The 15658-nt window shown below is 41.9% G+C and overlaps 1 protein-coding gene across 3 annotated transcripts in view; it reads right to left on the bottom strand.

Moving 5' to 3' along the window:
• The window catches only part of GALNS (galactosamine (N-acetyl)-6-sulfatase), a 48891-nt gene that overhangs the window by 24812 nt on the left and 8421 nt on the right, over nucleotides 1-15658 (bottom strand). For all 3 annotated transcript variants that reach the window (XM_005235456.4, XM_027783941.2, XM_055818500.1), the window contains 7 exons: nucleotides 14399-14542; nucleotides 12416-12482; nucleotides 12172-12299; nucleotides 11231-11370; nucleotides 9923-10026; nucleotides 3635-3771; nucleotides 922-1024 (listed from right to left, as the gene is read on the bottom strand). In XM_005235456.4, coding sequence (XP_005235513.1) covers nucleotides 922-1024; nucleotides 3635-3771; nucleotides 9923-10026; nucleotides 11231-11370; nucleotides 12172-12299; nucleotides 12416-12482; nucleotides 14399-14542 — 823 coding nt within the window. The remainder of the gene's footprint in view (nucleotides 1-921; nucleotides 1025-3634; nucleotides 3772-9922; nucleotides 10027-11230; nucleotides 11371-12171; nucleotides 12300-12415; nucleotides 12483-14398; nucleotides 14543-15658) is intronic.

The raw sequence follows: 15658 nt of genomic DNA, 5'->3' as shown, positions 1-15658 counted from the left end.
TTTATATCGACAAATGTCATCAGCACTTATTTCTGCACCTGTGATGCCTTGAGGACCCACCATAAGTTAAAAAAAAAAAAAAAAAGACATAAAAAAAATCATACAAACAATCCCTCCCCAATACCAGCCTGCTGTCAAAATTGCTGAGAGCTGTGCCATAATGCATTTAGTTCATGTCTAAAGGTATAATCAGCAAGGCACATGTGTGAACCTGCCATTCAAGAAATGCCCCAGAGTTTAGTACACAAGTCTGAGGCAAGAAAGATACAAAAGAAGAAAAATAATAGTGCTTAACATCCAATTGTGAGAAGATCAGCCAGGAAATTACAAAAGCTGTGCTTATTTGGCAAATAAAATGTAAAACATCTTATAGTGTGATATGGGCTCACAAAAATGCTGATAATAGATTAAATACATGTACTCTACTGTTTTCAACAACCGCTGTTCTTTCCACTGTGCCGTTCCTATGGCTTTCCTTTTCCCATTCAAGGGGAAAAAAAAGCCAAACCAACAAACCCATCCCTATTCCATTTAAGTAGTTCAGGGCACCAGGTCTTCTGTACTAGAAATTGTAAGATACGTGATCAATTCAGCATCGGACTCCAAACTTTGTAAGGGTACACATGAAAGCTCAGAATTCCACAGGGAAAGAAGCTGAATATTAAGGGGCATTAAGTTCTGATTAAAGGGAGCACCCCTCAGAACAACTTGGACTTTGCTCATTTTCCTTCACTTGTCTCCGATTTCAGTAGAGGGGTGACACCTCTTCACCAGCAGATCTGGTAGCTCTTAAGAGGCTGTGAATAATAGGCTGGTTTGCAAGTGCCCCAGTGACATTCCCCAAATTAAAACTTTGCTTTAAAGGGTTCTTTTTCCCTGGCAGAACCAAGGAGACCAGGGTGCAGGTCAGTGTCCTGTTACCTTGCTGTACTCCTCCCAGGAGTTGCTCCAGGTCCAGTAGTGAGCCTTGTAAAGCCCGATTCTCACCGCCATCATCTCGTTGCCACGATAATAGAATATGGGCCTGAGAAGGAGAGCAGAGCTGCATGAGAAACGCCAACACACTAGACCCAGGCAGCCACCACCGCAGCAGCCTCGCTGATAAGGGAGACAAACACTTTAATGGTGTCTGACTTCCGATTCAGCTATCAGTCAGAAACAGGCTGCCTCCTAATAGTCTCTACTGCAACGTTTTCAATTAACATTTTTTAAAGTGTTCATCAAGTTGAGAGCTCACACAGCGCAAGAATGAAACATTATACAGCTTGGCTGCCAGTGATTGTTAATCCTTGAACTATCAGACCCTGTTATTTCCTATAGAGCATGCCGATTTAAACACCAAATGTCTCAGAAGTGGCGTGTGTGTGTGTGCGCGCGCACACAAGAGAAAGGGGGATCTGCAGACTCTGTGATGCTTAGTCTCCACTTTATGGCAGCACCAAGCTATGTACCGTTAGTGTCACATGGACAGGAGAGTCTGTCAGGGAGGACACCAGGTGCTGGTCTGTTCTGGATGACACCTGAGGAAAACTCTGTATGGAAAAACCTGGCAGCCAGACATGCTTTATTATCTCCTGACTATTTTTTTTTTGCAAAACCTCCCTTGGCACTATCTAAACATACCACTGAAAACTGCATTTTTTTCCCCCGGAAGGTTTTCCTAATTAAAAATACAGTTGAGAAATGCACCTTGCTTGAAGCATTTGGTCTGCACCCACATGCACACAATACCCTTTCCTAGGGCATCATTCCTGGCAGTATCCCCCAATAACATGCTACTGTTGTTTGAGGGAAGAGTACAAAATTTTACTGAAACGGACTATCTGCAGGAGAGAAGTTTGATTTGTTGGTGGAGCTCATCACACAGGGACATCACACTTAGTCAGCTCTTCTTTCCAGTTGTTTCAGGCTGCTGACAGGACAAGACGGTGAATCTGTTTATCACTGTCAGTAGGGTACATACATCTTTGTCTTTCCTTCAGAGATCCACTCAGCAAAAAATACTCACTCTAGTGATGCCACCTTGAAAAAACAATCCCTAAATGCAAGATAAGATTAAAATATCCATGTCTGAATGACAGGAGTGGCCTTAGATCTCTTCTATTTTAAAATTGCAGCCTCCCCTGCAGGTTCCTTACACAAAGGATGAGCTTTTCTCCTTTGTCACCAGGAACTGTCCGTGAACAAAGGGGAAATGCCACTGCCAGCAGAGCCCACTCCTGCATCCTTAAGGCACCTGAAATGCCGGTGAAATAAAGGCAGCTTGAGAGATCTGCCCAAGTACAGAACCTGATTTAAACCAGTACCATTAAACAAAAGCCCAAAGAAATATGCCACAAAGTATGCCAGTCTCCTCTTTCCTTGCTGTAAACACTCACTATTTGACAAGCTATTATGTGCCCCTTTGACTGAAGAAGTGGGGGTTAGGCTTTTGCTTTAAAAAAAAAAATCCATCTTTGAAAGAGGATTACAGTACATACTCTAAATTCTGCTATTACTGATTTCTTTTAGCCCCATTCACTTTTTTCCTTTTTAAGATTAAAAGAACACAACAACTTCATCTCCTGGAAAGTTTCTGGGGGGCTGTGGAAACTGTGACCTGGTCGGGTTTGGGGGAAAAAAAAAAAAAAAAAAAAAGCCATGATGTGCCATGAGTGACTGCTATTGTTACACAAACAGCACCAGTTCCAAGGGGTTGGTGACTGCAATGAAGTTATCTTTTAAAACAACAAAGCAGCTTTACAAACTTTCAGAAGTATAGATGGGATAAACTGTTTGAGGAACCTGCAATGCCTCTCATCAGCCACTGGCTGAGCTCTCAGGTAATACGGTAGGCATGCTTTTTGCTTAACAGGCACAAATGCAATTTTACAGAATAAAAGCTCACATCCAACACAGAAAAGAACTCAAGTATGTTTTCCATACATACATTTCTTTGCTATCTCACAGACAAAGAATATGTCTATATTCAGGTTTCCCAGGCTGCCAAATTTCTCATCAAAATCACAACTACAAGACCTCTCTTGACCTCCAGCCCTTCCAATGAGAGCACCAAGGATATCTGCTGTCAGATCTTGGTGCCTGTACCCAACAGCTGACAGCACTCCATGCCCATAAAGATCCCAGGTCTTTAACCCAAATCTATTCTTGCAAAAGCATCCACAGAAACAGGACCTTGGGAGGAGATGAGCTTCCAGATCAGCTGCAGCAGTGCAGCTTTTACCTTCAACCTCTTGCGAGCAGGGGCTATAAGGACCCAGCATACTCTTGGATGTTTTTCCAGTAATAAATAATGTATTCTCCCCTACCCAGGCTACGTTTCTCAGGCTTTTATCTCCCCTATTGCCATATGTTGTTCCAGGGATCCCTGCTAACCCCCTGACATTTTCATCTGTCCCCAGACTCCACTGTATGGCAACATGCCACATGTCAGGAAATCCCACCTCTGCTTGCTCCACTGGAGAATGAGCACAAAGTGTAAATCTCTGGTGCTACCCCACCTCACTGAGCAGGAGCAAAGAGGCATCAATTCAGTTTATAAAATATTTCTGTAAATCTGATTTAAAAAATAAACCAAAATTTGGCATCACTTCAGTTAGTATGCAAGGGTCGGAGCTCTGGGCTCATAACTAACCTGTCAATTAGCTTGCCCTGCAAGATGGCAGGTAAAAGGTCAATGCCATCAATCTGTCTGTCACCAGGAGGCTGCAATCCCGCCAGGGAGAGGCTGGTGGTGAACAAATCCATCACGTTGCCCAGCTGATGACTGACCTGAAAAATCAACAGAAACGCATTTGCAAAAAGACCTTCAGTAAAAGCCAAAATGAAACAGGCTGGTTCCGCCAAGCAGAAGCATTGGCTCCTGAACCTCCCTCTCAGCTAAACGTCTTTTGAGAATATCTCCCTTTACAGTGCTGTGGTCACCAGCAAACCTCCTATTAAAATAATAAAAGAAAGCAGATGATCCATATTTCTCCACTTCCAGTGAACATTTGCATTTTGATTCATTTTTTCATTTTCCTCTCTTCTCACTTCTCTGTATGTACCCGCTTTACAGGAGCATGTTTTTGCAGAGTTCAACTTAATTTTGCAAATTGCAAGTAATTTGTGGATTGAAAAAACAGCACTTAAACCCAGGGCAGGGGCGCTAAAAAGGGTCCTTGATTTCTAGCCTCTCCAGGTCATCTCTGGAATCCAGATTGCCCTGAGAGATTTCCCAGAAAGCACAGGGATAGATGGATAATAACAAAAAGAGCCCAATGACTTAATCTGCAAACCATTTCCAGAAATACAAGAACTGTAAAGTTGTGGTACTTTTAGTATATATTTTAATAAGGGAGAAAAACATCTGGTTTTGGCGCCAATGGAGATGTGCAAGCTTTTTTTTCCCTCCCCCCCTGTTTTTTTTTCCCTTTCCTTAATTGGAAGCCATACTTAATCTCTCTGGTCTTAATTATTTATATTTTAAAAAACTAAAAAGTCTGTTCTGACTGATTCTTTCTGCATCTTTGCTCCCACTCTGCTTGCAGTATGCTGCAGTTACCTGTTGCAGGATGTTTAATTAGCCAGTGACACATTAAATTAAAGCAGATACATTCAAATCAAGAGCAAGACTGTTTCGCACCAGGACACACAAGCACAAGATGCAACATAAAAGAGCCTTTTCAGCCATACCACTTGTTCGGAAACAAGAAGCCATCTGATACAAGCCCCCATCTGTAAGTACAGAAGCACTTTCTGACTGAAATCCAAGTCCTAGCAGCAGCCTTGTGAATGGCAGTGTGAACATTACAATGCTGGGACTACCAAAGACTTTTTAGCTCTGAATCCTCTTCCTACTCACAAACAGACTCCCAGCCTGAAAGCTGACACCCATTACTTAAATACGAAAACAAATGATAACATGATAAATGAATTTTTGTGAGATGCTGACTCTAGAAAAAAAAACTAAAGGGAAAAATGCTATTTTCGCTGGGACACTAAGCCTTTTATTAAGAGACTGGGCTGAAAAAGGTGAATACAAAGGAAGAATTAAGTTAAAAAAAGAAAGAAACTGGAGAAAGCAACATGCAGGGGACTAATTACAAGTTTAACGTTACAATATCACATTATTTGATTATAGTAATTTCAAAATTTAATGGCTTTCATTCATCAAAAGATGTTGGCAGGAACACATAAAGTTAAAGCTGCACACAAGAATACCTCCACAACTCTTAAGAAGAAAACAAAGTGCAAAACTCTAAGCACAAGAGGAAGCCTGACCATGGAAATCCTTGCCCAGGAAAGCAGTTGGATCAGTTGACCTAGATCAATAGGTCTTGCAGAAGGTCTCGGGCGTTTGAGGTTAAGCCTTATTCACAGGCATTGCTGCAGCAGGCAGCTTGAAAGAGGTCATCCTCAGCCTGTCCTTGTAGGCAGTGACAAACAGAGGTGAGCCCACAAATCCCTCACAAAAAGCAGATGTATATGTCAAGTTCCCTCCCTTGGAGAAAAGAATGGGGATCTTCCGATACACAGCTGTGGAGAGGGAAACAGAACTGAGCTCTCTGATGGTGTAACCCTGCTCCTTGGTCTCCCCGGGGCCATTCGGCAAAGGTGCACCGCTGGGGAGAACCAAAGCTGGCCACGTCGTCTGTGGGATTAGCTGCGGGACACTGCTGCGTGCTCCTTGGACCGGCCCCTTGCATAGGCTCTTCTCTGGTCTTGTTTGTGCACTCAGAAAGGACGGACACATTAAAAAACAGTGTACAAAACCCCAAACCACCAGCTCACTCCTTACAGAGCTGGACAGCTTCATGAGCCACTGGTGTTGGGAACGCTGCACTCCCTCAGTCAAAGGGGATTACAAGCACTCAGCATCTCAGCGAAGATGCTCAGCCCCTTGTAGGCTCATCGGCTGGCTAATTTACCCCGAGCATGCCTTTGGAGAGCTGCAGGGTCAGCAGAACACCATATGCAGAGCTTGGAGTCTAATAAAGAGGAGATCTGGCACACGTCTGCTCCCTGACAACTGCTACGTCAGGAGCAGGCAGGCAAACTGGTTTCTGACACTTTTTGTAATTAGACCTCTCACAATTTATAAGCCAAATCCAAAAGTCACTTTACTTGTTGTCACTGCATTCCCTCGCCTCAATCTTTTGATAACAGGCAGCAAGAGGCAATCGGTGACCTGAGACTTGTGCCTCTAATATCACCTAATTTATACATCGTGTTGTGACAATCCTGTGGGGCCACTATGGTCTTCTTGTACTGGCCCTTATTAACCATAACCAGATGTAGATGACTCTCTTTAATCATCCAATTACGTTTCTGGTCTCAGACAACATTTTTCCGTGAAGCAGAGAAAACTTCTTAAGGAAATTAAATGCCCATGCCACAGCCACTTGGATTTATCTGTGCTCTGCAGCACCACATTGAAGAAGGGGGGAGGGGGGAAAGGTTAATATTTATATAAAACTTTGAAGTATTTTCAGAGAAAAATAAAAAAATTACCATTTTCTCCTGTCAACAGTGCTCTTTCATTCTAGTTGCCTTTCCCATTTATTTATTTATTTTAAGAAAAGAAAAAGAAAAATCCAGAGAGGGCAACAGCCCAGAGAAAATAAATAATATATAAAAAAGAGCGAGATCAGATATTGCTCGTATCAGTGAGAAACAGCCGGTATTACGCACGTAAGAACGGATTTTTCCCCCCTCCTTCCCCCCCTTCTTTTTAATAAACTCTCAGTATACACATAACGTCTTTAAGAAAATGAAATCCTTTTGCTGTGGGCCACGTTGCTAGAAGAAATAGTCACCACTGCTGTTATCAGTGCTTTCAAGCTTTAACTCTGAATCAAAGGCGACAATTAATAAAGTCGCCCCCGCCAGGAATGGAAAGGAGGAAAGCTAAATATTTGAAACTGGGTGAACAAATGTCAGGGTGTTTTTAAATAAAATCCTTTTACAGTTATCACAGCAAGCAGACCTGATATCCCTGTCTAATTCAATTTCAATTTGCGCCCCATGGGAGATAGTGAAGAAAAGGTTGCAATGCTGTCTTTGGGTTGATATGTTCTTTTCTCCTTCAGGAAGCAGGCACGAGAGAGGAAGGGGAGGAGGGTGAGGGAAGAGAGAAGGAGGATTCAAATACCAACAGAATATGATTCTTTTTTTTTTTTTTTCCAGCTGGATCCTTCCAGAAGGCAGATGTGATGTGGGGAATGTTGAAATGCTGATTTGTTGTGAATTCACCTGGAAAACGTAGCTGAGGAGGAAACTGCAGAAAGCCTGTTTGTGTGTGAATAAATATTCCTGAGGGGGGACCAGAATTAACTGAATGTTGATGCCAAGAGCAACACACACTCCCGAGGCATTCCTCTCCCCAAAAAACTGCAAATCAGCCAACTGCACCAATTATCCTAACCTCTATCGATATCCTGCCAAGTGTTCACAATCCTGTCACCTAACTTCTTTTGTTTAAATAAAACGGTACTCCTTTATTTCAGCAAACAAATGTATTCTTTAATAAAAACACCCCCCCCCAACCCTATATATCAATAAGGTCATTAATAAACTGCTAGATCCCATCAGTGGAATAAGCCTTTCACTCAATAACTGGATTTCACTAGCCAGAGACACAAACTCTCTTTTTCTGGCTGCAGTTGTGCTGAAATGGTCACTGACTGTCTGTCCGCTCCTCAAAATGTCTGTGGCTGGAAAGGAACAACCAGGGCTCCTGGAGCAACCCCAGTGTAGGAAGGAATTGACCCTTCAGCTTTGTGCTTGGCACTCCTGAGAAGCTTTTCACTTCCACCCTGGTTCAAGGCTCCCAAGCCTTTGTTTCCTTCAACACTTTTGAAAAGAAAGAGCAACGAGGAGTTTGAAGCAGTTTCCCCATGTTTTACAGCTACTTGGACTACACAGGAGTTAGGCTGACTGATTTAAAAACTCATAGTCAAGAAGACGTTGAAGCTACAGACTCTGTAAGATACAGAAAAGAAGCCAAAACTGTACTAGCAAACGTGTGTCTGTCACTTCATGTCAGTGAAAGAGACAATTATCAATCAATAACTACAGGTGCCCTACAGGCCAACATAGCGTGAGCTGTATTACACAGAAGCAATGCCAAACCTCTCACCTGTAGTCAGTGCTGCTGTGGGTACCAGTGCTGCAGCCTCGATGGCAAGAATACAAGCAGAAAAGACATATAAGTAGCTATCACATATTTATTTATCAGTAGCATCATATGGGAGTCTAACTCAGCAAAGCAGCACATCCTGGGGACAGAGTTCAGAACAGGCTCCTCAAGGTACCCGAACGGAGTCCAAGAGGACATCTGGGATGTAACACCTGCAGATGCAGACATTTGGCAGGCAGCATCACGAATTGGAGCCCAGGACAGGAAGGATTTAAAGTTAAGCATGTGCTTAAGTGCCAAGGATGATATCAGCAGTGGTGGAGGAGGGGATTTTCAGGCGCATACGTGCCCCAATAAACCTTAAGCACACTCGCCAGCTCACCAAGCATGTGTGGGTTCATGATAGTATAGTGTAGGTCAGTCCACCCACCGACACAAACACGTTAACTCTGCACAGAAATGGCTGTTAACAGGAATTCAAACAGCAGCTTCAGCTGTGGCCTTAAGCAGAAGCCATGCACCACAACAGGCTACTGAGAGTGTTCTGTGCCATGTAAAGCTTCACCGCTGCACTACATGCAAAAGACTACCTGTGAGAAGGGTACCAGCCAGTCACAGTTAGAAAATAAGCAGGCACAGTGATTTCTCTACTCATGTTCTTAATTACACTGAGTTACTACAATGGAAAGAATTTTTAAATCTCCTATTTACTTGTCCCCATTTATAATGCATGTTTACTTTTAGCACATTATTTTGTTTGGACATGGAAAACAAAACAGTCAGCTTCAGTTTCATGTTCTTGTATGCTAGCCCAAGGCTGTTGTACTTGGCTTGTAAAGGCTTTATGGAAATGTTTAAATTTAAACAAAAAGACTGTTTTCATTTCAATTTAAAAAAATAATAAAACATCCCTAGTAGGTTTTGTGAACGCTTTAAAAAAAAAAAAATGATGAAACCAAACTACCCTCCTGCCCTCAGCTGCAGATCTAAGGTACCTGATGGCTTCCTCCTAAATGTAAATGATAAATTATCATTATCTTGACTCAATCAAACCATCAAAAGGAATGCAACTTAGAAAAATGTTTTATTTATGAATAGTTTGCAGTCTTAAGCACTGTGCCCAGTTAATGAAGTATCACTTTCTTCAGGGATGAGAGATGCTCACAAAGGGGAAGGAATCTGTATTATTTACTGTGAACCCTGCCTGCAGAAGAATTGATTGCATCCTTCTTTAATGAGAACTGGGACAAGAGAGGCTGGTAGTGCCACTGGAGGATTATTTTGAAGTGATCATATCTGTACAGGCAGGAAAGAGCAACAGTCTGGTATCTAAACCTCCCCCCAAGTGGAACTTTTATCAAACACCAAAGTGAGAGCCCTGAGGGTCAAATCACTTGATACTTCAGGGCACGGAGAGTGTGTGTGGGCAAAACACTCCTTTAAACTGGGACACACATTAGCAATGTGTCTTTATACTTCAGTTTGTTCAAATATATAACCCACTAAAAATACCATGGTCGAAAAGAGTGAAGGGTTTAAATAGAGCAGGAAGACAAAAAGACCAGACTGCCTGGCGCTCACAGAAGTGTTGATCCTAGACACTCTAGATGCAAATTCACAATAATGAACAAGAATGGCGTTGTTCTCTTGGGGCAGCATTCAGCTCCTTATTCAAACAAGCATCTGGACTAACACGCTGGGCACGTTAAAAGTCTGAACTGAAGCTCACTGAACCCAGCAAGAACAACTCCATTCACTTCAGTCCACTTAGACTGATCAGAATTGTTACAAGCAGACACTCACCCCTCCTGCAGGTATATGTCCAGGCCACCAAGCAATAGCTGGCTCTCTCATGCCACCTTCAAAGGTGGTTTGTTTGCCACACAGAAAAGGACCATTGCTTCCTCCTAGAGAGACAAAAAAAGCCATAAAAACCCACAATATGCAACACTGTATTTCAAAGGGACACTGTCAACTAGGAAATGTTTAGGCTAGTTTTAAGTTTTTTCATTTCTGCATGAATGTTTCTTCAAATAAGATGTCCAGGGTTGTTTTGGGTTGGGCTTTGTTTGTTTGGGGGTTTTTTTTGTTTGTTCCGTTGGATTTTTTTAAAATATCTGTTTGTGATGAAATTGTAGGAGTGTCTTTTCAGCACAGAAAGTGACAGTTAAACACAACTTGCTATCAACAAAACAAAGAAAAAAAAACCCAAACAACATACAAACAAACAGAAAGTACTTTGCTAGCATTTTCCTTCCCTCTAAAGATGTTAACTGCTGTTTGTAACTAAAGGAAATCTGACGCTTTCAGGCAGAAATAGTATCTTTTTTTCATAATCCGTTTAAAGTACCAGAGCAGTATTAGATGCAGATACAAGAGTGAGAAAAATAATTGTGCATTCCCTGGATGTTCACTCTCAGAGATAGGAAGTGCTTTGCAGAAATGCCTGGGTTTTTAACCCAACCTTGTAGCTAAGCTTGCTGAGGAAAAACAGGGAGGTCTTGTGACCGATTCCAGGTTACACAAAGTCAAACACAGCGGTTCAGCTGAAATCAGAACTCAGGATACTCCCTGCTCTGTGGTCCAATAACCACGAGACAACCTACCTCCAAATAGAAGAGAGTGGGTTATAAAATCAATTTGCAATGACTCTGAGAGAAACAATCATTTAAACAAAAGAAAACTTGCAAAGTAACAAAAATATTTTTTCTTCTTGACATTTTTGATGAGAGCTAAAGAAGGAGGGACTCTTGAACTCTGTAATTATTCAGAAAGCTCAAATATGCATTTGGCAGATGGATATTGTGCCTGGTCCTAAATAAATAAAAAAATATTCATCCCCTGACAGCGGAGCACCATGTAGAAATGCACACAGGTGAACAACCACACCGGGTTAGGCCAAAAGTCCACTTAAACAAGGATAACTCCTCCAAAAGTGACCAGAAGTAATGAACATAAGCTAACTCTAAACATAAACGCTCTGCATTTTGAGGTTTCTCCTAACTGCATAAAGGAAGACCACAGGTACATGTCTCTTCCCCACCCCCCCAAGACAGAGATTCAAGCCCTGATTTCACAGCCCCAGCCCAGGTTTATTTATCTGAGACTCACCTTGTTTAGGAGCTGAAATGAGAGCAGCTCCATTATCAGAGGTAAAAAACACAAAAGTGTTTTCACTGATACCCAGTTTCTGAAGATGTTTTAGGATTTTTCCAATGCTATCATCAATTTCTCGCACAGCATCCCCATATCTGAGGCAAAAGTAGATGCAAAACATTAAAGGCAGCAAAAGAGGAAAAGTGTCACACAGCATAATGCACTACAATCAGCCACAATGTTCAGCAGGCATAATTTATACCTGTGCTGCAGAAATACTGCTCTTATGCATCAGGTCCTGCAACAGAGTTTTCCACTGTCACTGCAAAACCCGCGTCTCTTACCTGAAGAGAGCAACCTCTCTTGGGTATTAAGAGTCAGAATTCATTCAGACGCAAGCCACTCTTGGACAGAGACCAGCAACTGATACAAATCTAGCTGTAAAGTTCTCAAACATAGGCAAAGCCACTTTGCCATCGACTTGAAACTTAGAACATAGCTTTGCTTATGGATGCTGGTTTGAAACTGCACTCTCAGAAGCAAGGCTCACAATAACTACAGAGCTCTTTGCCACCTGTAAATTACAGTTTTCATGCATGCTTTTCTACTTGCTGTTCTGATTTATAGGCTTTTAAAACAGGCACTAATCATACAAAAGCCTTCCAAAAAATCATCTGTGCCACATACAGCACTTCATTACTCACACAACTGGCAAAGGAGCTTAGACTCCCCCTCCCACCCCATTTTAGTCACATGATCTTTATTTCAGATTATAGTAAAATCATCAAAGAACAATCCAAGCAAAGTCCTCACTAATGTATTTCAGCACATGTATACACTTTTGAGAAATTATCTATATGCGCAGATCTAGAAAACAATGCTTAGGGTTTCTGTTTCTGCAGCATGAGGTATTAATTAAAAAAAAATCCAACAATACCCACAAAACCAAGACTTACAGTCCTCTCTGACTAGTGCCCAGGAACTGTTTGGAGGCATAAACAGGAGCATGGGTAGCATCGATTGCCCAGTATAAAAAAAATGGCTGCTGGCTGGCCTGCTGCTTGCTAATAAAATCGAGAGCTTCCTGTAAACAGCAATAAAAATTAATTTAACAGAATCATCCTCTGCCATATAAATCTCTCCAAAAAAAAAGAAGCATGAAGTCACTGTGGCTTAGAAACCAGTATTAAAATACAGTACCTGCAGGTAGATCTGGGTCAAGTTGGCTTCACCTGTCTTCAGATCAATTTTGAAATCTTCATAATATCTTAAGATAAAATGAATCAGAGAGGAGAAAAAAAACCCCCAATCCTAAGGAATATACAACATAAAAAGGCTTCCCCCCTCCCCTTTACTCACTGTATAAGTAGGTGACAAAGAGGTCACAGTTGCTACCCAGCAAACTCTCTTCAGATATTAAAAAGTATGACACCATATTATTTCTTACAAGAGAAAGCAGTGAAACAGCTAGATCTAAATTAATGACAACTGCGAGTTTTGGACAAACCTGAGCCACTGACCTTTCACTGTTAAGCTAGCAGAACAGGGGTAGTATGCTTAAAGATCTCATGTTGCTACTCCTTCAAATAGCTGTTCAAAATGCAAATTTTCAGAAGTACAAAACAACTTCCAGCAACACAGAGCAATCCTGGAATCAGAACTTGGACTGCTTTGAAAACATTATGTTAGAAGTATCTTTAGACACCAATTAAGCAAAGAAGGGCTGGGGGCAGTCTTCAGGAGAGTAACAGCAAGTGAAATAAGATGATATCCGACTCAAAAGTGAATGGACAGGAATGGCACAGACGACAGACTTGGAGCACAGAATGGTGTTATGCAAACAGACAAAAGGTTATTACAAACAGGAAGAGAAGGAATAAAGAAGTCTTTCAGTACAGAATGGAACCAGCTTCCAAGAGAAGTAGAGGAGTGAAATCATCACAGGAAGCCTTTAGGGCTCAATGGGATAAGCAAACATCTCTCTTTGGCAGATGGCACTCCAGAGCAGTCACATCCCTAGACAGTCCACATGCAACTTGCAGGTTTGCCTTGGTACTCAGAATCAAACATCTAGCTTCATATTTAACAAGCTTCAACTTTAAATTTAGATGGTAAGGTAGAGATGGGGAAGACAGGATTCCTACAAAAAGCGGTTAGGAGTTTAGAATAAAGTTTAGTGGTCAACTACCATGTCTAGTCTGTGAGGGGCATCCATACCACAGAAGTAGGTCTGGATTATCTCAGCTTTAACTGGCAAAGTCAGAGTGCCACAACCACAACTGAGAAGCAGCAAGCACTGCCCAGGCAACAGTGCTTGAGTGCCAGCATTGCCTTTTCAAAACCTCTTCTTTCCCCAGGAAGGACTGTCCTTGCTTCCTCTCCTAGATGTGAAACTCACACCTCTCTTGACAGTTAATCTATACCTTCCCATTTCTGTCTACCTTGTGTGTTTTCCAACAAGGCTTTCCCTTAATTCTGTCTTGGCTCCACTGGAAACCACCACCCAGGCCTTTTAAGGCTGGATATTGGGCATCCCCAGGCTAGAGGGAAAATGCTGTTCAAAAGTATGAGGGCAAAGCAAGAAATGAGATGCTGGCACAGGATGTTGTAGAGTCCAGAAACACGGATGGGTTTAGAAAAGAGACAAGACTAGTTCATAGAAGTTGAGTCAGTGGCTATTTAAAGATCTGGACACAACCTTCAGTTTAGGAAGGTGGACCGCCATACAAGAGAAAGACCATTCCACGTATGCTTTCTTATACCCTTTCTATAGGCGTTCAATACTAGTGGTCATCGCAGACTACAATGGATTAAATGGGCCTTGGGCCTGACCCAGGAGGGCTGTTCATGTGTTTCATGACCTTTTACAAGCATCTTTTCTGCACTGGCATACTGCTGAACTGCAGGATATTCAGGGCACTCTCTAATAAGGATCTTGGATCATATATGAGGCAGGATATTCCCAATGCTTGACACACTGTAAAAGTCCTATGCACAGAGTGAAGCACCTGTAGATGACTGCCCATCCAACTAGGTCTGTAACTCTGATTCTGAAGCAGCTGCTGGTTTTGCCAACCCCTTTTCACTGAAATGGGTTTTCTACGCTAGCGCTTATCTTCCAGCACTGTAGTGTCAGCAGGGAAAGCAAAGAAAATAACATTACCAGGCAAGTAGCTGAATTACCTGCCAATCATTTCCCAGTCCCTATACACAGGGATATTGGGGAGTGCTCTGTTATCAAAAGGTCCAAAATGGCAGTTTGGGGATCCAAACCATTCATCAAACCCATGCTTCAGGGGATGGAACTGGGGCCGGTGACCCAAATGCCTAGGAACAGAAGAAACAGATGAGTTAAAATTCTACTACAAGGAAGAAAATAATCTCATCAGAATGGCATGCAAGAAAACAGTCTCTGCCTAAGAAGAAAAATCTTGAAGCACTTCAATCAAATAAATGACTGCAGAGCGCTCTCTTGATCTTTCTCATACTTGCTGCAAGCACATCCATGCAGACTTACTCCAGTGCTTGCATATATCCCATTTTAATCCAATGTCCAATCTTTGCTTTCCGTTATTTCCCTCCATTGGTGTCTTCTCTCATGCTCTCTCGATGATCCGCACTGATGGACCACACTGCCCAAAGCCATTGCAAAGATGTACATAACGTTTTACTTAGAGGATTCTGATCTACGACAAGTCACTTTCATACCACTAAGCTGTAAAAACACAAAGCAAGGCTCATGAAATGTACCATTATATCTGCATCCCTTTTATGGAGTACTCATGCTGCCAAAATGGTACAAAGAGATCTGAATGTAAATGAGAATTAGTTCTTTACGTGCACATGTGAACATAAAACATGTTTAGCTCCTCCTGATGGCAGTTCCATTCTACCATGCAGCTTGAAAATTCTCCATCCTTAATTTCAAGATAAAGCTCCTCTGTATTCCACAGCTCCTACACTGCAAATTCTACATTTCCTTCATTTATACCATGCTGAAGATACAGAATGCCCATCCTCTCCCAGTCTCTAAAAGAGACCTTTGTAGACTAATGCTTATTTAATCATTCCAGCTTCCACTCACAAGTCTGCATCTGCAACCTGTCCATTTTGTGCCATCACCCCCTGCACACTTCCTGGATGTAAGGGACATAAAATACATTCCCTGAAGTAAAATGATCCCTAGAGTTATTCTGAGCTATTCCAAAATGAGTTATAACAGAAAACAGTCGTCATTCCAGCTATGAACATATCTCAGTGATGTAACTGAAACTGTAAGTCTGACCTGCAGGATTCTATCCCTTCCTCATTTATACATATGATAATACAAAGCTATTCCTGGATGTTTCTACAACAAGGGACATGAAAAAAATATTTTATTCTGAGTACGTCCTAAGAGATCTCACAGGAGGAGAGAATTGAAAAAAGTATCAAATAATTACA

This window comes from Falco peregrinus, chromosome 14 (assembly GCF_023634155.1).
Source record: "Falco peregrinus isolate bFalPer1 chromosome 14, bFalPer1.pri, whole genome shotgun sequence".
In the NCBI taxonomy this organism is placed as follows: Eukaryota; Metazoa; Chordata; class Aves; order Falconiformes; family Falconidae; genus Falco; species Falco peregrinus.
The sequence above is the reverse complement of the archived record's forward strand: the minus strand, read 5'-3'. Positions and strand labels throughout refer to the sequence as shown.